At 49.8% G+C, this 23,247-nt stretch overlaps 1 protein-coding gene across 2 annotated transcripts in view; it reads right to left on the reverse strand.

Annotated features, from left to right (window-relative positions):
* Window positions 1-7,406: 7,406 nt before the first annotated feature.
* Window positions 7,407-23,247, reverse strand: part of CDH5 (cadherin 5) — a 30,745-nt gene continuing 14,904 nt past the window's right edge. For both annotated transcript variants that reach the window (XM_036346335.1, XM_036346334.1), the window contains exons 3-12: window positions 21,125-21,413; window positions 19,684-19,800; window positions 18,373-18,537; window positions 17,110-17,297; window positions 16,159-16,409; window positions 15,281-15,423; window positions 13,632-13,756; window positions 13,178-13,286; window positions 10,867-11,112; window positions 7,407-9,565 (exon numbers count right to left, since the gene is read on the reverse strand). In XM_036346335.1, coding sequence (XP_036202228.1) covers window positions 9,045-9,565; window positions 10,867-11,112; window positions 13,178-13,286; window positions 13,632-13,756; window positions 15,281-15,423; window positions 16,159-16,409; window positions 17,110-17,297; window positions 18,373-18,537; window positions 19,684-19,800; window positions 21,125-21,413 — 2,154 coding nt within the window. In that variant the 3' untranslated portion in view covers window positions 7,407-9,044. The remainder of the gene's footprint in view (window positions 9,566-10,866; window positions 11,113-13,177; window positions 13,287-13,631; window positions 13,757-15,280; window positions 15,424-16,158; window positions 16,410-17,109; window positions 17,298-18,372; window positions 18,538-19,683; window positions 19,801-21,124; window positions 21,414-23,247) is intronic.

Here is a 23,247-nt window from a genome sequence, read left to right on the forward strand (position 1 = left end):
TTGCAAATATCAAAAAAAATTTCTACATGTGACACGGCACCAGAGTTAAGTTAGGGTTTTTCAAAATGCTGACACGCCGAGCTCAAAAGGTTCGCCATCACTGCCTTAGGAGTACCCTAATTAAGTTAATAACAATGTACCTACCTATATAGTTTAAAAGAAATTTGGCTCTCAAAAGAAATTTCAATTGTTGTACTGTTGATATTTGGCTCTGTTGACTAATGAGTTTGCCGACCACTGCCCTATAATTCTTTGCCACCTGCGAAGGGGCTGGCACATCATTTGGTCTTGCAATCCCCAACACACCTCGGATGTAAGTTTCCCTTAATCAACTCTTAGTTCCCAGATTGAAGTGGCCTGCTTCTTTCTTTGATCTCTCTCTTCCAAGACTCCGCTTACAGAGGCAGATTTTCTGTCTTGGGGCTCCTCCGTGGGTCTGCATGTACGAACAGTTGCCAAAGGGGACAGCTTACAGGTAAAACCACTCAACAACCACAGATCAACAGGTGTCTGCTCAGGGACGTCAAATCACCTTTAGTGGGGTTGGGCAATGGGCACAGCCCTGGCTGGGGGTCCTAGAACCTCCAATCCTAGCTCTCTGGCCCTGGCCCATACCACGCCCCACACCCCTCTAGTCCTTTATTTGTTCATTCATAAAATAAATGCATAGGGTTGGACAAAGGGCCTCTCAGGTTTCCTTATTTAAGACTCTGAGAGATGTTTCCCTTTATTCTGGCCCCATCCCTAGCCCCCTTCCCCGCTGAGAGCCCCAGATGGAGCTGGAGTTCTCCAGCCTGAGACTCACCCCCTCCCACAGTCCGGGAGGGATGGCGGAAGCAGGGCAGGAGGCAGAGTCCAGAATGAACAAGTTACCGAAGGAGGCTTGGAAGTGTCCTCACCCACTGAGGCCCTAGACCAATGGTTCTCAACCGTCCTAATGCCGCGACCCTTTAATACAGTTCCTCATGTTGTGGTGACCCCCAACCATAAAATTGTTTTCGTTGCTACTTCATAAATGTAATTTTGCTACTGTTATGTATCGTAATGTAGATATCTGCTATGCAGGATGTATTTTCATTGTTACAAATTGAACATAATTAAAGCATAGTGATTAATCACAAAACAGTATGTAATTATATATTGTGAAATATTTATTTCTAATTACAAATAAAAGAAATTTTGTCTTGAAGCATGGTGTAGCATGGGTAACAGTCTTAATATAACAACAGGAAACCACATTGCTACATTGTGCGACAGTATGCGTAAAAAGCCAACGTCAGTGCGAAGGTTGAGATTGCTTCTTTCTCACCAGATCAGAAATTCTCGGGGCAGTCTTTGCAAGAGCACAACGAAGATCATCTTCCACAACAAGTCTACTTCTGTATTTAGACTTGATAACCAACAAGCTGGAAAACCCTGTTTCACAAAGATATGTTGTTGGAAATGGAAGAAGATGGTGCAACACAGTCTCAGACAGACAGGATATGACTGCAAACACTTGATCCAGAATTTTGTAACTGGCATTGTAGGGAAATCAGTTCTCGCTGCATCGTTGTTAATAAGTTCAATGAACTCTTGTGCTGTCTCCGGAACATCTTCAACTTTGTGAATGGGCTTCTGGCAAGTGCAAATGGGGTGTCAGGTAGATTTGGCAAGTACGATGAAATTTCGTCTGCAAGCATGTGCAAGTGTTCTTTCACAGAAATGATCATCGTAATGCTTTTGTCTGGTTCAATGTCATGTTCCTCAAAGAAAGCAGATAAGGTAGGCAACAGTAAATTTTATTTTCATCCAATTTTTCTTTTGCCAAAGCTGAAGTTTCATTTGGAATGATCGGATCTTTTCAGACAAATCGAGGCATGTTGCATTTAGTCCTTGCAGTGATAAATTTAACTCATTCAAGATGGCAAAGATGTTAACCAAGTAAGCTGTTTTCTGCAGTTCACTTTTATTGCCGAAAAGTGCTTCGAACTGCGGTCTTGCTTTCTGATTAAAAAACGTTTTGAGTTCATCACAACACTCAAAAACACGTTTTAAAATTTTTCCTTTTGACAACCATCTCACTTCAGTGTGAAATAGCAGAGCATTGTTTGGTGCATCCAACTTGTTGCACAGTTGCGAAAACAGTCGACTATTTAAAGTGCTTGCCTTTACAAAATTGACACAACTTGTGATACTTTTCATTACTTCTTGTAACTCTTGTGGCAGTGTCTTCGGTGCTAATATTTGCCAATGAATCATACAGTGAGTTCTGATGACTTTTGGTGACTCACTCAGTACCAAACGTTGAAATCCAGATCGACATCCTAGCATAGCTGGAGCACCATCTGTGCAAACACCACAAACCTTTTCCCAAGAGATCTTATGCTCTTTCAGAAATGAACCAACTGTGTCAAATACATCACGTAGTTGTCGTTTCAAGAGGTTTGCAAAAAAGAAACTCATCTTTAAAGTCGCCATCATTAATATACCTCACGTAAACCAGTAACTGTGAACAGTTTGCAGCACCTGTAGATTCATCAAGCTGGATACTAACTATTGGAAGTGGAGCAGATTTAATTTCCTGGATTACCTGATCAAGAATATTAGCAGACATGTCATCTATTCTTCTGCGGACAGTGTTGTTAGAAAAGGAAATTGCACTCAATTTCATAACAAATTCGTCTCTGATCATAGTGGAAGGGAGAGGGAGAGACAGAGAGAGAGAAACATTGATGTGAGAGTGACACATCAACTGCCTGCCTCCCTCACAGGCCCAGATCGAGCCTGCAACTGAGGTGCATGCCCTTGTCTGGAATCGAACCCGGGACCCTTCAGTCCACAGGCCGACACACTATCCACTGAGCCAAACTAGCCAGTGCGAGAAGACCTCATTTTAAAGGTTGTGTTTATTTAACCTGACTGGAAGCTTGCATAATGCGAATAGCCTTTTGTTGGTAGAGTATTTGTTGAAAAAAAAAAATCAATGGTAATTGTATAACATGGAAGTTGCTTAAGGCAGGGATAACATCTGGGGCAAATAAGACACGGAGGAAAAATCTTGAAAGGAATAGCTGGAGAAGGAGCTGTCCACAGTGGGCTTTGAAAAACTTTGGCCTATTCCTGGGAATCTAAAAGGCCACTCACATGTATAAAGCTGTGCACATGCCCAGAAAAGACCTGGAAAAGCTCCAGGTTTTCAGTCCTGGCTGACCTTGAGGCTCTGTGCAATCAGAAAGTGAAGGCTAGGGCAGAGTTGTAAACTGCCTGCCTGCCTGCGCATTGAAGGACTTCCCCAACATGCACACACAAGCCCTCAGCAAACATTGAGAGACTTACTGGTTCCAGGCGTCTAAGGGAACCTCTGCCAATTATTAGCTGACCACTACCAAGCAGAGACTTCAGTGGCCACACACAACAAAAAGTACAAACTTTATAGTATTAGTTTAGGACGGCCACTAAACAAAGTGCAGCAGGAACAAAACCCAGTAACAACAATAACCCCTAAGGCACAAGGATCTGGTTTCACAGTTGTCACATTATTTAAAACTAGAGGCCCGATGCAAGAGTAGGCCTTCCATCCCCTGGCTGCCGGCACCGGCTTCCCTCTGGCACCCAGAACCTGGGCTTCCCTCTGGCCACCGGCAGACACTTGGGACCTGGGCTTCCCTCACAGCTCCGGCTTCGTCCAGAAGGTTGTCTGTTCTAATTAGCATATTATGCTTTTATTATTATAGATATGCAGGTAGCTATAAAAACTATGAAACATGCAAAGAAACAAGAAAGTATGGTCCATTTACAGGAAAAGAAAAAGCAATTAGTAGGAACTATCCCTAAAGAAACCCAGACGTTGGACTTAGTAGACAAAGACTTTAAACTAGTTATTTAATGTATGCTTAAAGAACTAAAGAAAACCATGTCTAAAGAACTAAAGAAAAGTATGACCATGATGTCTCACCATCTTTGTTGATAGAGAATATCAACAAAGAGGTAGAAATTATTTAAAAAGAAACAGCCCTAATTGGTTTGGCTCAGTGGCTAGAACAGGGGTGGGCAAACTTTTTGACTTGAGGGCCACAATGGGTTCTTAAACTGGACCAGAGGGCCGGAACAAAAGCATGGATGGAGTGTTTGTGTGAACTAATATAAATTCAAAGTAAACATGATTACATAAAAGGGTACGGTCTTTTTTTTCAATAGTTTTATTCATTTCAAACGGCTGGATCCGGCCCACGGGCCGTAGTTTGCCCACGGCTGGGCTAGAGCGTTGGCCTGCAGACCGAAGGGTCCTGCGTTTGATTCTGGTAGAGGGCATGTACCACAGTTGCAGGCTCCTTCCCGGCCCGGGCCCTGGTCAGGGCTCATGCAAGAGGCAACCAATCGATATTTGTCTTTCTCTCTCTCTCTTCCACTCTCTCTAAAAATCAATGGAAAAACATCATTGGGTGAGGATTAAAAATTAAAAAAAAAATTAAAAGATTCAAATAGGAATTCTGGAATTGAAAGTAAAATAAGTGAAATAAAAAATTCACTAGAAGCCGAAACCGGTTTGGCTCAGTGGATAGAGAGTCGGCCTGCAGACTGAAAGGTCCCAGGTTCGATTCCGGTCAGGGGCATGTGCCTGGGTTGCGGGCGCATCCCCGGTGGGGGGTGTGCAGGAGGCGGCTGATCGATGTTTTGCTCTCATCGATGTTTCTGACTCTCTATCTCTCTCCCTTCCTCTCTGTAAAAAATCAATAAAATATATTTTAAAAAAAAAATTTAAAAAAAAAAAAAGAAAAAAAAATTCATTAGAAGAGCTTTAGAGCAGATGTGAGTTGGCTCAAAAAAGGATCAGCAAACTTAAGGGTAGGTCAATTGAGATGATCTAGTCTGTGGAATAGAAAGAAAAAAAATGAAGAAAATACAGTTCCTTAGATACCTGTTGGACATCAGCAAGCATTCTAATATAAGTATAATTTGAGTCCCACTGAAGAGAGAGAGAGAGAGGCAGGAAGACTTTGAAGAAATAATGCCCCCAAACGTCCCAAGTTTGATAAAAATATTAATCTACACATCCAAGAAGTTCAATGAACTCTAAGTAAAATAAGAACTTACCTTAGAACTTATCCTAGACACATCATATTGAAACTATTGAAAATCAAAGACGGGGAATATTGGAAAGAGCAAGAGATAAACCATTTATCACATACAGCGTTTCCTCAATAAGATTAACAGCCATTTATCCTCAGAAGACAGTGGGCTGACCTTCAAAGTGCTGGAAGAAAAAGCCTATAAACCAAGGAGTTTATATCTGGAAAAACTATCTTTCAAAAATAAAGGAGAAACACAGACATTTGCAGATAAGAAAAATGGTAAGAATTTCTCACTAGCAGATATTCCTACAAAAATATGAAAGTGAGTCCTTCAGGCTGAAACGAAAAGACACTAGCTTCAATCCACAATAGAAGTAAAGATCAGCAGTAAAAGTAATTGTACAGGTAGAGATAAAAGACAGTTCAAATAGACATTTTCTTGTTTGTAACTCTTCCCTCCTGTATGGTTTAAAAGACAACTGCATAAGGCAATCATTGTAAATCTATGTTGATGGGCATACAATGTATAAAAAGTAATATGTGTGACAATGGTAGTACAAAGGAGAGGGTGGTAGTGGAGCTATATAGGAGCCAAATTTTGTATTAGGCTGGTACAAATTCTAACTCTATTACTATCAGTTGAGATTTTAAATATGCTCTTCAAGGGAACCCTAAAAAAATAACTCAAAAGCTAGAATAAAAGATTTGACAAGATAATGAAAATGCTACACTAGGCGATATCTATTTAACATAGAAGAAGGCAATATTGGGGTAATAGAGCGACAAAAAGCATAAGACACAGAAAACAAATACAAAACGGCAGACAGAAATCCTATCTTATTGGTAATTATGTTAAACAGACAAGGATTAAACATGCTAATAAAAAAACAGATTGGCACAATGGGTAAACTGCCATGATCCAACTATATTTTGTCCACAGAAGACACGCTCTATATTAAAAGACACAAGTAGATTGAAAGTAAAAGATAGTAGAAGGTATCTTATAAATAAAGAGAAAATACGCAATAAAGAGAAAATACGCAAATTGACTGTCATGCCATAACGGCCAAGATGGCTACGCCCATAGCGGAAGCAGGGATTCCGTAACACAAGATGGTTGCGCCCATAGTGGAGGCCAGGTTCCTGTAATGAGTCTTTTTAAAAAATATATATATTTTATTGTTTTTCTACAGGGAGGAAGGGAGAGGGATAGAGAGTTAGAAACATTGATGAGAGAGAAACATTGACGGCTGCCTCCTGCACACTCCCCAATGGGGATGTGCCCGCAACCAAGGTACATGCCCTTGACCGGAATTGAACCTGGGACCCTTCAGTCCGCAGGCCGACGCTCTATCCACTGAGCCAAACTGGTTAGGGCTGTAATGAGTCTTAATGAGCAATCAGCAGGGTCCTGAAGCTGTGTGGTACTGGGCCGGGGCAAAAGACACGAGGCTGCACCCCCTCCCCTCCACCTGGTGGGGCTTGATGGGACCTCAGGACATGCCCCCCCACAGAGTGGGGCTTGATGGGGGAACCTCAGGTTGCGCCCCCTGCCCGGCGCTGGGCCAGGTGACCTGAGGCTGTGCCCCCCGCCCGTGGGGCTTGACGGGGGTGGGGCTGGCCAGGTCTGGATCTAGCCCAATGGGGGTGGGGCTGGCCAGGTCTGGGTCTCGCGGGATTTCGAGGTGCATGTGGATGGGAGGGAACTGACTCTGGTTCCCATGGCATGCCCCAGACTCTGACAGGAGGAAGATTTTCATACACATTTTACTAATTTTCTTTCTGACACTTCTATTATAGAGAAAGGGCAAATAGCAATATTAAAATATGTCCTCTAATTAATTCCCTTTTAATGTGCATGAATTTCGTGCACTGGGTCACTAGTACCATATAAACAGTAATCAGAAGAGAGCTGGAGTGACTGCCAGACAAAATAGATTTTAAAATAAAAATTGTTCCTAGATGTAAGAGGTACATTTTATAATGCTAAAAGGGCCAATCTGTCAAGAAGATAAAATCATTTAAACTTATATTCCCCTAACAACAGACACCAAAAATACTCAAAGCAAAAATGGATAGAATTGAAGGGAAAATAGACAATTCAAGAATAATTGTTGCCAAACTGGTGTGGCTCAGTGGTTGAGCATTGACCAATGAACCGGAAGGTCATGGTTTGATTCCCGTTCAGGGCACATGCCCAGGTTGAGGGTTCAATCCCCAATGGGGGGTGTGCAGGAGGGAGCCCATCAATGTTTCTCTCTTGTCATTGATGTTTCTATTTCTTTCTCCTTCTGCCTTCCTCTCTGAAATTAATAAAAATACATTAAATAAGCTCACTCTTTCAGCTCTAGAAATGGAAGAATTTCAAGATCTTTATTCACGTATAAAAAAAAATACAGTACATTTCATGCACCAGTGTGGTCAATATATAGTCAATATCCCTAGAGCAGTTATGACAATGATAGGAAATAGAAGGTTACAGGAATTTTCAATTAAAACACCTGGATTAAAATTGTTAATCTAAATAGCAACCTTGTTATGCAAAAAATCTTATATGTTTGTGAGACCTAGACGTATATAAGTGTTATTAGTAAAAAAATTAAGTAGTTATACAAAAAGGTAGTTATTTGGTTAAAAATAAAGTCAGTGTTATCTACAATCCCCTGATGTGTAAGGGGCCTTCAGAGTGGGGACTTGAGTCATGGCCAAGGGTGAGTTGGAGGGTTTGCCTCCATCCCTGCCCCTCCCTTTGAGGACTCCTCTTCTCCCAGGTGTGTTTGTGCTGGAACATCCCACGTGTGGCTGAAAGGGGGAGATGCACGGAGGACTAAGGGGCTTGGGTGGGCGGGGGCCTTGCCTTCCGCAGGGTGTGCCTGAAGGACAGGGCCCTGCTAAGGTTCCCTGAGGTGCGGCAACAACGAGGTGTGAAGGCAAATGGCTTGGCTCCGTTGTGCAGTCAGAGTTGGGTTGGGACATTGACCAGAGTTGCCAATGGCTGTGGATCATATCTTGAGTGCCTCTGAGTGCAGAGATAAGGAGGAGAGAGAGAGAGAGAGAGAGAGAGAGAGAGAGAGAGAGAGAGAGAGAGAGAGAGAGAGAGAGAAGGGGCAGCAGGAATGAAGGACCAGGCGAGGCAGAGATGGGAAGACGTGTTCTGCTCTGGGCACATCTGTCCCCACTTCCCAGGCAAAACTAGAGGCGTGTCAGTGAGTCTCCAATTGGGGTCACGCCCCTCCAGGCCCTCTCTGGAGGGTGGCCCTCACCCCCTGGTCTGTCACACGTGATCGTCCGTGTCCCTCCGGGATGCATTCACAGTTGCTTCACAGTTCAGCAAGCCACTTCCCCGACGCAGGCTGCAGCTCAGCGCTCAGTGCAGGACAGTAACTGGTGTGGCAGGCGGATGAGGGCCCCTGAGGATCCCAGTGGATAGCTGCCACGGCCCCTTCCTCCCTCTTCAGGGGCCTTGGAGTGCAAAGGGGTGGAGGAGGGTGTGCGGAAGTTGAAGCAGGGCAGGCAGCATGGCTGGCCCTGGGCTCCCTTGGGACTGGGCTGCGGGCAGGGTCACCCACAGGTCATTCTGTCCTGCCCTTTGCCTCCAGGGAGACAGGCGCGAGGGCCTCCCCAGCCTCGCTGAGGGATTTAGGGACCTTTGGGGAACACCTGTCTCTGGTAGTTGGACATCAGCTCTTTGAGGAGCTAGAGAAAACGTCTCTGCATTGGAGGTGTGGTCCTGGTGACAGGGTTATGTGGCTGTCCGAGCCCAGGCACCGCTAGCTTGGATTTTCCAGTATTTTGGGGGTAGCCACCGCGGAAACAGGTTCCTGGACATTTCAGGGACCTGGAGTTTGCTACCCAGGGTGGAGAGGTCTCTGGGACCCACAAGGAAGGGCTGCTGGGCCGGGGGGTCCATGCTGTCATTCCAGGTCAGGCCTGGTGTCCAGCTGGCTGCAGCCGCAATGGTTTGGGTCCCCAGGCCCAGGGCACCCGCCCCTAATACAGCAGCTCCTCCGGGGAGTCCGTGCTGTACAGCTCGGCCAGCATCTTGAACCTGGGCCCCCAGTCGTTGAGGAAGTCGTAGTCGATGTCGGAGTCGGACGAGCCGGTGCCCAGGGAGCTGAGGGACTCGGCGATGGACTCGGAGCCCTCGTAGTCGAACAGGTGCAGCGTGTCGTAGGGCAGGCCGCTACTGTCCTGGTCCGCCTCGTCCTTCTTCTCCTCGATCACAGCGGCCATGTCCCCGAGCTCGCCGGGCTTGGGGGGCGGCAGGTGCCGCGGCGGCTTCTGCACCTTGGCGTACACCGATGGCCGCACGTCCCGCGTGGCGCGCGGAGGCTTGGTCCCGCCGTGGCGCACCGAGTTGAGCACCGACACGTCGTAGCTGGTGGTGTCCATCTCGCCGCCGCCCTCCTCGTCGTAGGAGACCAGCTGCTCGTGGATCTCGGGCACGCTCTTGCCGTGGGCACGGTCCTGCTTCCGGAGCCGCCGTCGCAGGAAGAGGAGCACCATGATCACTGCCGGCGAGAGAGCCGTGGGTTAGCGGGCTGGCCCGGCCCTCACCTGCGCCCCCGTCTCTTCCCTGGGAATTCCTGTAGTTTACACGGTACCCTGGCCCCACACAGGTGTGCGTGGGTCCAGACACCTGGTGGGTCTCGGCCCTACCCTGCCCCCCTGTGGTCCTGACTGGTCGTCAGCGCCACTGGTGGTGGGGGGAGGGTGGGAAGGGAGAGGTACCCATTGGGCTTCCCTCAAGTTCATTCTCTCCTCCAGTGTCAGCCTCATCTGCCTGCATCCTCGTTTCCTTCCTTCTCACACCACTGTGGCAAACCCTGTCACCTTCTCTTCCTCCTTCCCTCCCTCCCTCCCTCCCTCCCTCTTTCCCTCCCTCCTTCCTTCCTTCCTTTCTTTTACAGATTCTTTTTCTTTCTTTCTTTTTTTAAAAAATTGATTTAAGAGCCCTAACCAGTTTGGCTCAGTGGATAGAGCGTCGGCCTGCGGACTGAAGGGTCCCAGGTTCGATTCTGGTCAAGGCCATGTACCTGGGTTGCGGGCACATCCCCAATGGGGAGTGTGCAGGAGGCAGCCTGTCGATGTTTCTCTCTCATCCATATTTCTAACTCTCTATCCCTCTCCCTTCCTCTCTGTAAAAGATCAATAGAATATATTTAAAAATAAAATAAAAATCAATTTAAGAGAGAGAGAGGAGAGGGAGAGAGACCGAGAGAAATATCATTGTGAAAGCGCAACGTCGATCCATTGGTTGTCTTCCGTTTGCATCCCCTCTTCCTTCTGGGCTTCCTGGAAGCACCCCCCAAACAAACCACGTGCACCCCAATCCTAGGTTCTGCTTCTGGAGAACCCAAACTAAGGCAAGGCCTGAAATGCTCCTAACCAGAAAAAAAGTGATATCCCGGCAGGAGGAACCCTCTAAAAGAGAAGAAATCTCCTGGAGATCATCAAAACGAGTCGTTTTTAAACTTTGCATCTCTTTCCAAAGGGTGAACTGGATCCTCTGTTTTCAAAACAGTTTTCATGTAGATAAGTGCCAAGAATGGTGCCTGGCACACAGGAAGTTGGATATCATATAGAAAGAATTTTAAAGTGGGGGAGGGTCCTTGAGTCCTGTTCCCCCCCCTCCCCCCCATCCTTAGGCACCCAGGGAGGTGAAGTTGGCAGTCCTATCTCATTGGGGCTCAGGGTGGGGACTGGCTCAGGGCTATCCTGTGGGCTGGAGGCAGGACTGACCTGGATCCCTGGCCTCTCCCTCCCTTGGAGCAGCCCCCTCCCTGTCCCCTTCCGCCCTCCGGGCACTGACCTGTGATAGTGAGGATGCAGAGGAAGATGGCTACCAGCACGGGGATGATGTTGTACCCCTGGTAGAGTTTCCCGTTGCAGAAGGTGGCCTCGCCATGCTCGTTGCACTTGCACACCGTCACAGTCAGCGTGCTGGTGCCTGTGAGGCTCGGCCTCCCGTTGTCCGAGATGAGCACAGGCAGGTGGTGGACCTTGGTATGCTCCCGGTCAAACTGCCCGTACTTGACGGTGATGTTGGCCGTGTTATCTGGAAGCACCAGGGCCTCAGAGTCAGGCTGTGCTGCTGGGAGTGCCTGTCCCCTTGTCCTCCCTGACAGCGTAGTTTGTCTCCTCCTGGGAGTCCTCCTGGATTGGGCCCGCCCATGTGCCACCTGGGGCGCCTCTGTGTTCTTTGCATACATCCCCTGCCTTATGTTTCAGCCTTTTGTTTTTCCAGAGGGGGGGATATTTTGGGCAGCTCCTTTGATGTATCTTCTAAGACTGGCTTGGCCAGAATGTAAAATCCCTTCCTCCCTAACTCCACTCTAATGATAGGCGACTCTCCTTCAGCTCAGTTAATGCATGTATTGTTTTAAGCTTTGACAAATAATAATCGGGGAAATAAAGTTTTAAAAACCCTTTTAGATCGGGCCAACTTCTGAGACTCTTTCTGTTATCCCTGCAAATTGGCTAGAAAGTAAAAACAATGCTTACTTTCCTGCCTGGGCATGCTGAGGGAATGATTACATATGGAGTTGAGAATATCTGGGGCAGGCTGGGCCTGGGACTGGGCTTTGGCCCGAATTTGACTTTCCCTCCCAGCTCCAATCAATGGTGTCCTGTGCAGAACTCCCCAGGGAGCGTTTTAAACCTACAGGCGTTCAGACCTCACCCCTTCCCAGCCACCTCCTTTCCTTGCATCCCTATCCCCCTTCCATTGCTGACTCCGAGGCTTTGGGCAGAGGCCAGATAATCCTCCCTTTGTAGGCTTCCTGGGAGGTCATGATACTGATGGTCGGGGGAGGGCACAGGATTTGGAGGGGATATTTGGCCGCTGTGTAGGGTTGGCCCACTCAGCAAGCCAGCCAAAACTAAAGGAGGCCATATTTTAGATTTCAAAGGAAAGCCAGTTCATTTCATGATTAAGTAGCCTTGTCTGTTATACTTGAGGGTAAAAATATGGCCATTGGCACTATGGGAGAAATGAGTGCTTTCTCACTATTCCCATTTAATGCTATAGCAGGACACTCACGCTCAGTGAATCCAAGACCAACAAGCTTGCCTCCTGGCCACACGTGGGGGCTCCTTGGGGTAGCACTTAAGCTTTCCACCCCTTGCAGACCTCTCTGAGGTGGGATTGAGGTGGACCTTGGGATGGGGTGATGGGTATTTTGGCCACATTAGTTACTACTAAAGACAGCTGAACGCTGAGTGGCCTGTCATTGACTGTCAACACGTTATGGCCACTTTCTCTGCCGCCCAGGAGGCTGTGGCCGATCCTCTGGGTCTGCCCCCGCTCTCAGGGACCCCTTCTCCCGACCTTCCTCATCCTGACCTTGCAGTGGCTGTGTCCATACAGGGATCTTCACCAACCACAGTTTTGCCAATCAGGGACGGGCAGGAACTCCACCCCATGCTGGGTGATGGATTGCTCTAGTTAGATTTAAGGGGGGATTTTTATTTTTATTTTATTTTTTTCTGAGGAAGCTGCTGAAGCTACGGAAACCTGTCTACCAGTGACCGGAGTGCAATCAACTCAGCATAATCCCACTCCTGAGGCTTACTCATTGGAAGCTCTGATTGGCTACGACTGACATCATAGGACTCGCCTGGCTGTGATTGGCGGACCAGATCCTGTCCCAGGCCCCTGGCGGTAAGTAGTTATTGTAATTGAATTAAGACCAAGTTTTCTGATTCCTTGGCATTTCGAATTTCACATGTCCAGTTTTGACTTTTTGGAAGTGACCTCGAAGTTCCATGTCATAGAGTAATTTGTAATTATGCTGAGTAATTCAGAGACTGTGTGTGAGAAGGAATCCCTTGGCTAGTTTGGGAACCGAACTGACTGTCTGCACCCATATCTATTCTGTACGCCTCTTCTCTTATGGGAAATGGCAGGCTATGCGGACTTGACAGTTTGGCCAGGGCACCTCTGACCATTGTATAGGCCAATAAGGATTCAGCAGAAGTTGTATAAAATGTGCCATGAAATGAAAACCCCAGTGAGGCCTTGCCCCCAGTTTGTTGGCTTGAGCCTTGACCCTGGCGCTTCAAGACTCAGATAACCTCCCTCCTGACCCTCCTAAGAGCCAGGTACTTCCATGTGGACTTACCGTGATTATCCGTGAGGGTGAAGTTGCTGTCCTGGGTGTTCAGGGAGAATTTGAACTTCACATTTTTTGGCGTTATGTCCGCGTCTGTTGCCAAGATTTGCACCACCAGCTGGAGTGTGGAAGATGCGGGTGGTCAGTGATGGTGTTGGGCTTGTCTGGAGTTCAGTGATGGAGACTTTGGGCTTAGACCTGACCCTGGCTGCCTCCCACCTGCAACGCTGACTTAAATGACCTCCGCAAAGATACTCTTTGCGCCAGCCCTCTCCCCGCCAATCTGTTCTCTGTGTATTTTCTCTGAGCCTCAGTTTCTCCACCTATACAGTAGGGATAATGTCACCTTTCCTCAAGGCTGCGGTGCAGGTCACATTAAGCAACTGACTGTGGGTGGGAGGTGCTGCTCTGAAGCCTGTCCCAGGTGGGCACCGCCTTGCCCTCCCACCCGAGCCAGACTCACCGTGCCCTGCTCAGCATTCTCGCACACTGTGGGCTCGTAGGGCTTGGCAAACTTTGGGGGGTTGTCGTTCACATCCAGAACTTCGATGTGGACCTGGACGATGGATTCTTTGCCCGTGGGGTTCCCTGCAGGGGGAAAGGACTTGTCACTGCAACGGGCTCCGCTGATGTGTGGATGGGGGCTCCCGGAGGGGGGCCCTTCTCACAGGAAGAGGGGGCCATGGAAGAGAGAGGCCAGGCAGGGTATTCTATTCTGGATGAAATGAGTGGAAGAGGTGGGGGCGGGGCAAGCTTCATGCACAAGGATGCTTCCTAAAGAATTACTTGTAAGAATGAAAAGGTAATCTCAGGGAATTTAAAAAGCTTTTCATAAAATTGAGTTAAGTCATCACCAAACTAATCTAAGGATTTAATTAAGTAATTAAATTAATTTAAACAAGTATAATTTATTAAGTTAAATTACTTAATTAGAAAATGATTTAAAAGGTAAACAATGTAAGGGAGATTGGGTCAATAAATTATACCACTTTACAAGAATGAAATATGTGGCCATTTATAATGCCCATGTAAATTACATTTTCAAAATGTAATTTAAAAAACGGCGGGTTAGAACCATGAGAAAATGGTTCTGAAATAAAGCTAAGTAAAAATGCAGGATAAGAGTTGATACAAATATTATAAACTTACTTCTGTAAAAATATGTATAGGAAAAGGGACCACAGAAGGTGCACTAAAGTGCTAACAGTAGTGGTCTCTGTATGGTAGGATTATGGGGGATCATTTCTTCTCCTAGTTTGTATTTCCAGTATTTTAAAAGAAACAGCAAATAACTTTTAAAATTTAAATTACTTTCAAAATTTAAAAAGTGTATGACTGTAAATAGATGGGGAAGAAAGGGCTAAGGATGGATCTGAAAACACAGGAGTCCATCGCAGTTGGCCTGGCTGTCATATTGGGGATGTGGGTAGCACTGGGGGGCCTTGGCCAAGTCCCGCTTTCGCCCCCTCGCCCGGGGGTGGGGGTGGTCTCCTGGGTGAGGCGGGAATGTTAATCTTTCTCTGCAGGGCAGTGGTGATTTTCTCATAGAGGCCAAGGGTGCAAAACTCCAACACTTGCCTTTCCCTTTGGCGCATGTTACACCAGTTTCTGGAGAACCTAACCATCTTGGAGTTAGAACCTGCCGCAGATTTTGAATTCAACCCCCTAACTGGGACATAAAGAGCCCCCAGACAGCCTTTTCCCAAATCCACGATCATAAGAATCATGTGGCGCTTGTCCAATGCATGTTTCTTGGCCCTGTTTCTGGCTCACTGGACCTGAACCTCCAGGGAGGGGTCTGAAAAGCTCTATGTTACGAGGTGCCCCAGGTGATTCTTGTCACGGGGACAGTGCTTCATAAACTGTACTGTGCATGAGATTGTGATTCCGTCTGGGGTTGGGGCACTTGGCCCTGATAACAAGGTCTCAGGGGATATGGATGCTTGCTGGTCCGTCCGCACTCGGGGATGAAGGCTGCCTGACATCCTAGCCAAGTGGTGCTTCAGTGGGAGCTTAGAATCCTCCAGAGACCCACCGTGACAGATGATGCAACTGCGAATGAAGGAAGGAAAGGAGAAAAGCCCCGATGGCCTGGCAGATGGGGTCACGCACCTCTAGAATCCAGCTCCTTGGCCTCCACAGTCAGGTTATACCAGGGAGTGACTTCTCTGTCTACTTCTTTCTCGTTGTAAATATTCCCCTGCTTGCTTATTTGGAAGAACTGGCCCTTGTCACTGGTCCTGCGGATGAAGTATCTGCCGGGGGGAGAGAGAATCACGGCTTTCTATTGCTCTTTGCTGAGTTCACTTCCCTAGTATGACAGACAAGGCCCTTTAGGATCTGTCCCTTGCATCCTCCTCTGTCCTCTTCTCACTGCACATTGCCCCCCACCACCCAGAGGGGTGCAGAGAAGCAAGGTGATGATCCCTTTGATCTTAGCGCTGTTGTCATCTCTGATGTGAGGGTGGTGCCTGAGACTCCATCAACAATGCACTCAGAGCTGAGACAGGTGCACTTTCATCACCTACCCTATAGCTGGGATTGTGCTTGTGATGAATGAAAAGATAGTTGGGCAAGAGCCAGGAAGAAATTTAAAAAAAAAAAAGGAGCTGTAAGAGATAAGTGAGTGAAAGAAAATTAAATTTGTGAAGTAAAACTGTGAACAGTTCTTCCAGAAATCATAAACAAAGGTATGAACAGGTGAAAAGAGAAAGGAAAACTATAATTATAATAATTATTTGCCTCTACTGAAGAAAGTTCCAGAGCAAATGGAACAGAAGAAATAACAAAAGATATAATGAAAGGAAACTTTCCTGATCTGAAGAAAGGCCTTGAATCTACAGATTAAGGGAGAGCTTGGCGGCTAGTCCTGACTCTGCGTTTCCCACGTACTCGCCGGGAGGTTTCCCTTGGGTCTGGGCTCAGTCCAGCAGCCAGAAGGACCTCAGGCCAGGACTGTCATGACCACCCCCTCCTCACCCCCTCCTCACCCAATGCTCCTCCGTGCGGCGTCGGGGTCCACGGCCAGCACCGAGCCGATGAGAGGTTTCTTCAGGTTCTCCTGCAGCTGGAAGTGGTAGAAGGGCTTCTGGAAGACGGGGGGCTCGTCCACATCGGTGACATGGATGGTGACGCGGGCCTTGTTTTTGGCGGAGACGCTGCTTGAGTAGCGGAGGTTGATGGTCGGGTCCGTGGCCTCGATGGTGAAGCTGTATTGCTGGATGCGTTCGTAGTCCAGGGGCTGTGGAGGGAAGAGGATGGTGAGCCCCTGTTCAGAGCCCCACATGTGGGGTGTGATCTTGCCAGCAGTCCTGCGAGGTAGTTCCGGGATGACCCATTTTACAGATGAGAGGCTGGAGGCCTGGAGAAGTGATATTTCCCAGGCCATCAAGGGAGTGAGTGGGCCTGGCTTCCACTCAGCTGCTTGCCTTGTTCCACCCTCAAGCCTGGCTCTATGCCTGGCCCTGTTCCAAATCCTGGGGACACACAGGGACCAGTCCCAGTCCTGCTCTTGAGGGGATCAAAGACTAGTGGTTCTAGCCACAGCTCCTCAAGGACTGGTCTTTTCTTATGGTTCTTTTGCTCAAGAACCTTCTCCTGCCCTTGCCTGCTTAGTCCTCTCCTACTCACCCCTCCAGAAGCCGACTCATCTTCCTCCTTTTCTCCTGTCACTGCTGCTGGGGCTTCCTGGGATCCCCTCCCATGTAAACTGTTTACACCAAATCCTTGCCTCACAGTCTGCTTCAGGCATGACCCAGCCTCAGGCACCGATCCTTCTCTCCTCACTACACCGTCCCAGTGGCTGTGAGCACATGGCTAGCTCCAGGCTGCCCAGAGTGCATCTCTGATGGCCTCTGACCTGGTAGACACCCTGGGCGAGTTCTGGAGATGCTGGGAGCCCCCAACCCCACATCTGTCCCCATCGCCCCCGGCCTGCAAACCTTTGTGGGCTTGATGATGCCCTCGTTGTGGGCGGGGTCCGTCTGGATGGTGAAGGTGTCCCTGAACTCTCCCTGCACGATGCTGTACTTGGTCATCCGGTGCTGGGGTTCATCTGGGTCCTCAACAAACAGAGAGCCCAGGGGGCTGCCCACACGGATGTCTTCAGGCACCGTAAAGACGTAGTTGGCTGATGCAAATAGGGTGCCCCAGAAGGCATTGGGTTAATGAGATCCACAAGGCAATTGTCCCTCCTAATCCCCTAATATATTCTGATATGGGAAATGGGCATGGGAAGATAATAATAATCCTATATAATAAAAGCCTAATATGCTAAGTGTCTGACCATTCATTCGACTGTTCGACCAGTCGCTATGATGCGCACTGACCATCAGGGGGCAGGTGCTCCAACCAGTAGGTTAGCTTGCTGCTGGGGTCTGGCCGATTGGGACTGGGTGAGATGGGTCAGATATGCCCTGGAGCCCTCCCACGGTCCCTCCCTGGCCCCGATGGTGCACCAGTGGGGTCCCTTGGCCTGGCCTGTGCCCTCTCGCAATCCGGGACCCCTCAGGGGATGTCAGAGAGCCAGTTTCGGCCCCATCCCCACAGGCCAGGCTAAGGGACCCCACTGGTGCATGAATCCTTGCACTGGGCCTCTAGTTAATAATAATAATGCTACTGGAATTTTCAGGCTCAAGGCAAAATAGTTCTCCTCTATCTGTCCATCCATCCATCCATCTCTATCCATCCATCCATCCATCCATCCATCCATCCATCCATCTATCCAACTAGTTATTAAGCACCTACTATATGCCAGGCACTTTGCTAGGGGAGTTATGCATTGACAAGAGGGACAAGGAGGCAAGTCACGCCTTCCGGGAGCTTAAGCCATGCACAACGAGGCCACTTCAGGAAAACTGGCCTGTCCTTGGGGAGGCCGAGCCTCTGGCTTTGCCTCAGTATTAGAGGGTTCATGTGAAGAGCCATCGCCTTCCTCCTCAACCCCACCCAGGGCATGTGAGAAGCTCTTGTCAGACATTTTTGGGGAGAATCAGTCTGTGGCTGGGCTCAGTGTTCTGAGTCAGGGGCAGCAGGACAGCCTTGGGAATGTGCGCAGGGATGGGGAGCAGGGCCCCTCCTTCGTCAGAGTGACTTCCCTAAGCCTGAGGCCCACCCTGGGGTGGGGTGAGGGGTCGAGCCCCAGGTCACCGCGTCTGGAGCATTCCGCCCGCTGCCCTGCCCAGGGTCCCAGGGGAGGGGCTCACTCTGGGTGAAGATGGGGAAGTTGTCATTGATGTCCTCCAGAGTGATCAGCACGGTGGTCGTGCCGGAGTCCCCGCGGAGGCCCTGGGCATCTTGGGCTTCCACCACGATCTCGTACTTGGCCTGCGTTTCTCGGTCCAGGTTGTTGACTTTGGTGAAGACGAGTCCTGCAGAAAGGGTCCCAGCAGGAGCCATGTTACCTGGGGAGCTCGGAGAAAATGCTGGTGCCCAGGCCTTCTCCAGAGGGCCCCTGACTGTCAAGCGCCCAGGGCATTCTAGTGTGCAGCCAGGGCTGGGGGACACTGGCCAACCACCCCCTGCCGCCACCCCTGCACTTCGAGGCCAGAGCTGCCCAAACAGTTTGGTCCAATATTAGCCTGAGCTGCCGGGAGCACTGCGCCGAGAAAGAGCCTGAGGCCCCCTCTCGGCTCAGCGTAGAGGAGGGCTGTGCTGGTCCGTGTGCCCACCGCGGCGCCCCACAGGGAGGGTGTGTCTGCTGTGTATTTGCCATCCCTTCAGGCCTATCTTGCTCCGAAGACTCAGTCCTTACAGTTTGTTTTTTTTTAAGTCCTCAGCCGAGGGTATATTTTACATTGATTTCCAGAGAGAGTGGAAGGGAGGGAGGTGGGGGTAGAGAGAGAAACATCAACAGGAGAGCGACACATCGATTGGCTGCCTCCCGCATGCGCCCCTGCTGGGGCTGGGGCACCCGCAGCAAACCTGCAACCAAGGTACGTGCCCTTGACCAGAAATCAAACCTACAACCCCTCGGTCCGAGAGCTGATGTTCTAACCACTGAGCAGCTGGCCAGGGCAGTCCTTACAGTTCTTAAAGCCACACTGAGTGTATAATTACAATGGGCCATGCGCTCTCTATACATCATATCAAACTCAAACTTCACAGGACGAATAGAAGCATCCCATTCTGGGGTGTGGGAGCTAGGGCTCGCAGAGGTTAGCGGACTTGCCTGAGGTCTTTAGAGAAGGCGAGTGGGAGAGCTGGGCCTGGCAGCCAGGTCTGTCTGAACCTGCACCCAGAGCTGTAACCAGCTTCCACTCCTGCCTCCTGTGTCCACGCGTGGGTCCTGATTTTGTTCCCTGGACTGGAGTCCATGTCTTGGGCATCTGTCTGCTTCCTTCTGCCCTCACCAGCCACCTTGTCTTACCATGGGATACCAGCCACCTCCTTAGCACAGTGTTGCTCAGTGGTCAGAGACCCCTGTCAGACTGGGCTTCCCTCAGCACCCACACCTGGAATATCTGCGCGCCCCCCCCCCCCGCCCCCCAAGCCACAGGAGGGTTAGTCACACAGACCAGAGTTAGAAATGCCAAAATATTCGTCTCCTTTCACGATGTGGTACATGACAGTGGTGTGCTCTGCCACGGTGGGGTCATCTGCATCCACTGCTGTCAGTTGGAAGACGGAGGTTCCTGTGGAGAGAGAGTCCAGGGGTTGCAGCCTTGTGACTGCCAGCCCCACCCCGTTCCCAGATGGGTGTCCCCTGAACCCACCTCCCCCAGGGCCCCAGGGTGAAAAGGCTGCTTTATTTCCTGAGGAGCCTGCATGGGGGCAAAGTGCTGGCAGCAGGGGAGGCCCAGCCTGATCAGCCTCGAAGGGGGCAGAGAGAGCAGGTGGCTTCCATTTACGGGGGGGGGGGGGGGGGGGGAGGGAGGGACGCATGGTGGGGTCATGAGGAGGAACCTAGGAGAGTGAGGGATGCTTCTTTCCTGCCCTGGAAGGTGAAACAAGTGCATGGGAAGAGGCCCCCACAGGGGTGGGGGTTACAGCTCTTTCCCCTTGAATACGAGGACCCCCTGCTTAATAGGAAGGTCTGGTCCCAAGGCCTTGGCCAGGGCCCCTGGACTAAGGGCAGGACGGGAACCCTTTTCAGGCACCTCCTAGAAGCTTGGGGTGGAACTGAATGAATAGTAATCTCTGGAGGCCTGCGGTCCAGGCTGGTGACACACCTTGAGGTGAGGACCCTAGTCCTCGCCCCTCTCCTCCTGCATGGATCCCAGAGAGGACTCGTCTGGCCTTGGTGGCATAGCTGGCATTATTCATGCGCAAAAGCTATGCTCTTGTGTCAGTCCTGAGAGTCAGAGAGTGGGTGGGGTTTGCTCTGAAAAGTAATCAGACATGTGTGCCTCTGATGGTGAAGGCTCAGTCCATGATCAGGATCAGGGCTCAGTCTATGGCTAGGGTCAGGGTTCAGTCTATGAGCAGGATTAGGGCTCAGTCTATGGCTAGGGTCAGGGTTCAGTCCGTGATCAGGATCAGGGCTCAGTCTATGGCTAGGGTCAGGGTTCAGTCCGTGATCAGGATTAGGGCTCAGTCTATGGCTAGGGTCAGGGTTCAGTCGGTGATCAGGATCAGGGCTCAGTCCATGATCAGGATCAGGGCTCAGTCTATGGCTAGGGTCAGGGTTTAGTCTGTGATCAGGATCAGGGCTCAGTCTATGGCTAGGGTCAGGGTTCAGTCCATGATCAGGATCAGGGCTCAGTCTATGGCTAGGGTCAGGGTTCAGTCCATGATCAGGATCAGGGCTCAGTCTATGGCTAGGGTCAGGGTTCAGTCTGTGATCAGGATCAGGGCTCAGGCCATGATCAGGATCAGGGCTCAGTCTATGGCTGGGGTCATTACAATCACTGCCCTAAACTCCCTGAATCCTAGCCTCAGGCATTGAAGTTGATGGAGCGGTGCCTTCCGGCTGGGGATCGGGGAGGAAGAGGAGAGCGGGACAGACTGAGCACATACCCGCAGCTGACATCTCGGACACAGATGCGTTGAAAAACTGGTGAGTGAACACAGGCCAGTTGTCGTTTACGTCGTAAACTTTGATGAGGAAGTTGGAAGGAGGCTCCAGCTCCTTGTTGGTGTTCTTGTCCACTATGAGGGCAGTGAGGTGGTACTGGGAGGTCTTCTCCCTGTCCAGCCTCTCAAAGGCAAACACGTCCCCCGTGACCTCATTGACCCGGAAGATCTTGTCAGCCGCCTCTCCTCTCAGCACATACTTGGTGTTCTTGCGGTTCTCACTCGATATGATCTAGGAAAGAAGAGGTGCTCTGAGCTGGGACTGGGCAGCGGTGGCTGTGTGCGCATGTGCGCGTGCACATGTGAGTATGCAAGTTCCTGTGTGCATGCATGTGTGTGTATGTACACACATGCATGTTTGTGCACATGTGTGTATGTGTGGTGCTGGCTGGGGATCCAAATGGGACACTGCAATTTAAAAAAATTAAAGTATAGTTGACATACTGTATTATGTTAGTTTCAGGTGTACAACACAGTGATTCGACATTTGTATTCCTTATAATGTGACCACCATGATAAGGCTGGTAACCATCTGTCACCGTACAAAGTTATGATGACAATATTGACTATTTTCCTTTTGCTGTACAGTACATCCTCATAAGTACTTCATTATTTATTTACTAGAGGCCCAGTGAACGAATTTGTGCATGGGTGGGGTCCAGCCGGCCTGACCCCAATGGGGCAGATCAGGGCCTATTGGGAGGAGGAGCGGGGGAGGTTGGCTGGCCAGCCCCAACCCTGATTGGTGTGCGTGGGGGGGGCTGATCGGGGACAGAGCTGTCTGGGGGAGGGGCCGCAGGCCAATGGGAGTGGTGGGGGCTGATTGGAGGTGGGGCCGGCCCCACCCCCAATCATCCACCATCCCCATTGGCCCGCAGCCCCTCCCCCCAGGGGGTGGTCGATGGGGGGGCGGGGCCAGCGGCCTGGGGGAAGGGCCATGGGTGGTTGGCCGACCAGCCCTGCCCCTGATCTGAGTAAGGGGGCCAATCGGGGGTGGAGCTGGCTGGGGGGAGGGGCTACAGGTGGTTGGCTGGCCAGCCCTGCCCCTGATGGGGTGGGGGGGCCGATCTGGGGTGGGGCTAGTTGGGGGGAGGGGCCGCTTTTGGAAGGTTGGCCACTGCCCCGCCCTCTGATAAGGCCGGTTTGCTGGCCACAGTGGGCGTCACAGCCACCGGTGGTTCTGGTCGTTATGGTGTTCTGGTTGCTGGCTTTTTATATACATAGGTAACTGGAAGTTTGTACCTCTTAGTCCCCTTCACCCTTTCCATTCATTCCTCCACCGCCCTCCCCTTTGGCAGCCATCAGTTTGTTCTCTGTATCTAGGAGTTTTTCTTCAGGTTTGGTTAGTCTGGCTTTTTTTAGATTTCACATGTAAGTCTTTCTCTGACTTATTTCACTGGGCATACTAGCCTCAGAGTCCTTGCATGTTGTTGCAAATGGCAAGATTTTGTTCTTTGTTATTGCTGACCAACATTCCATTGTATATATGGACCACATCTTCTTTATCCGTTCATCTTACAATGGATACGTGGGCTGCTCACTGATGAACAGTGAGGCTCTCACCAGTGGCCTGAAGGGACGGTCGGGGGCCCTGTGTGGGTTGCTCAGGGTTAGGATACAAGGGTAGTTCCAAGCCTGGTTCCGATCGGTGTGCGGGTCTCCACGTGGTTATGGTAGTGAGGGGGAGTGAGTCAGCTTTGATCTGTTCTGTTAGAATTCTGCGTAAGCGTTCATTGGAATGTACCCTTTCTCCGACAGAGGGTGCTCCTACTTCCTGCTCCCAACTTCCTTTATTAGTGACATCTCACACTAGTCTGGTACCTTCGTTATAATTAATGGACCGATACTGTTACGTTATCATTGACCCAAGTACGCAGTTTATGCAGATTTTTAAAGTTTTTACTGGATGCCCCTTTTTCGTTCTCGGATCCCATCCGGGGCACCACATGGCATCCAGTCATCAGGTTTCTGTCCGCTCCTCTGGGCTGTGACAGTTTCTCAGACTTCCAGTGTTTCTGATGATGACCCTGCCCGTTTAGAGATGCCCGGGTGTAGGATGTCCTTCT

This window comes from Myotis myotis, unplaced genomic scaffold, assembly GCF_014108235.1.
Source record: "Myotis myotis isolate mMyoMyo1 unplaced genomic scaffold, mMyoMyo1.p scaffold_m19_p_19, whole genome shotgun sequence".
NCBI lineage: Eukaryota > Metazoa > Chordata > Mammalia > Chiroptera > Vespertilionidae > Myotis > Myotis myotis.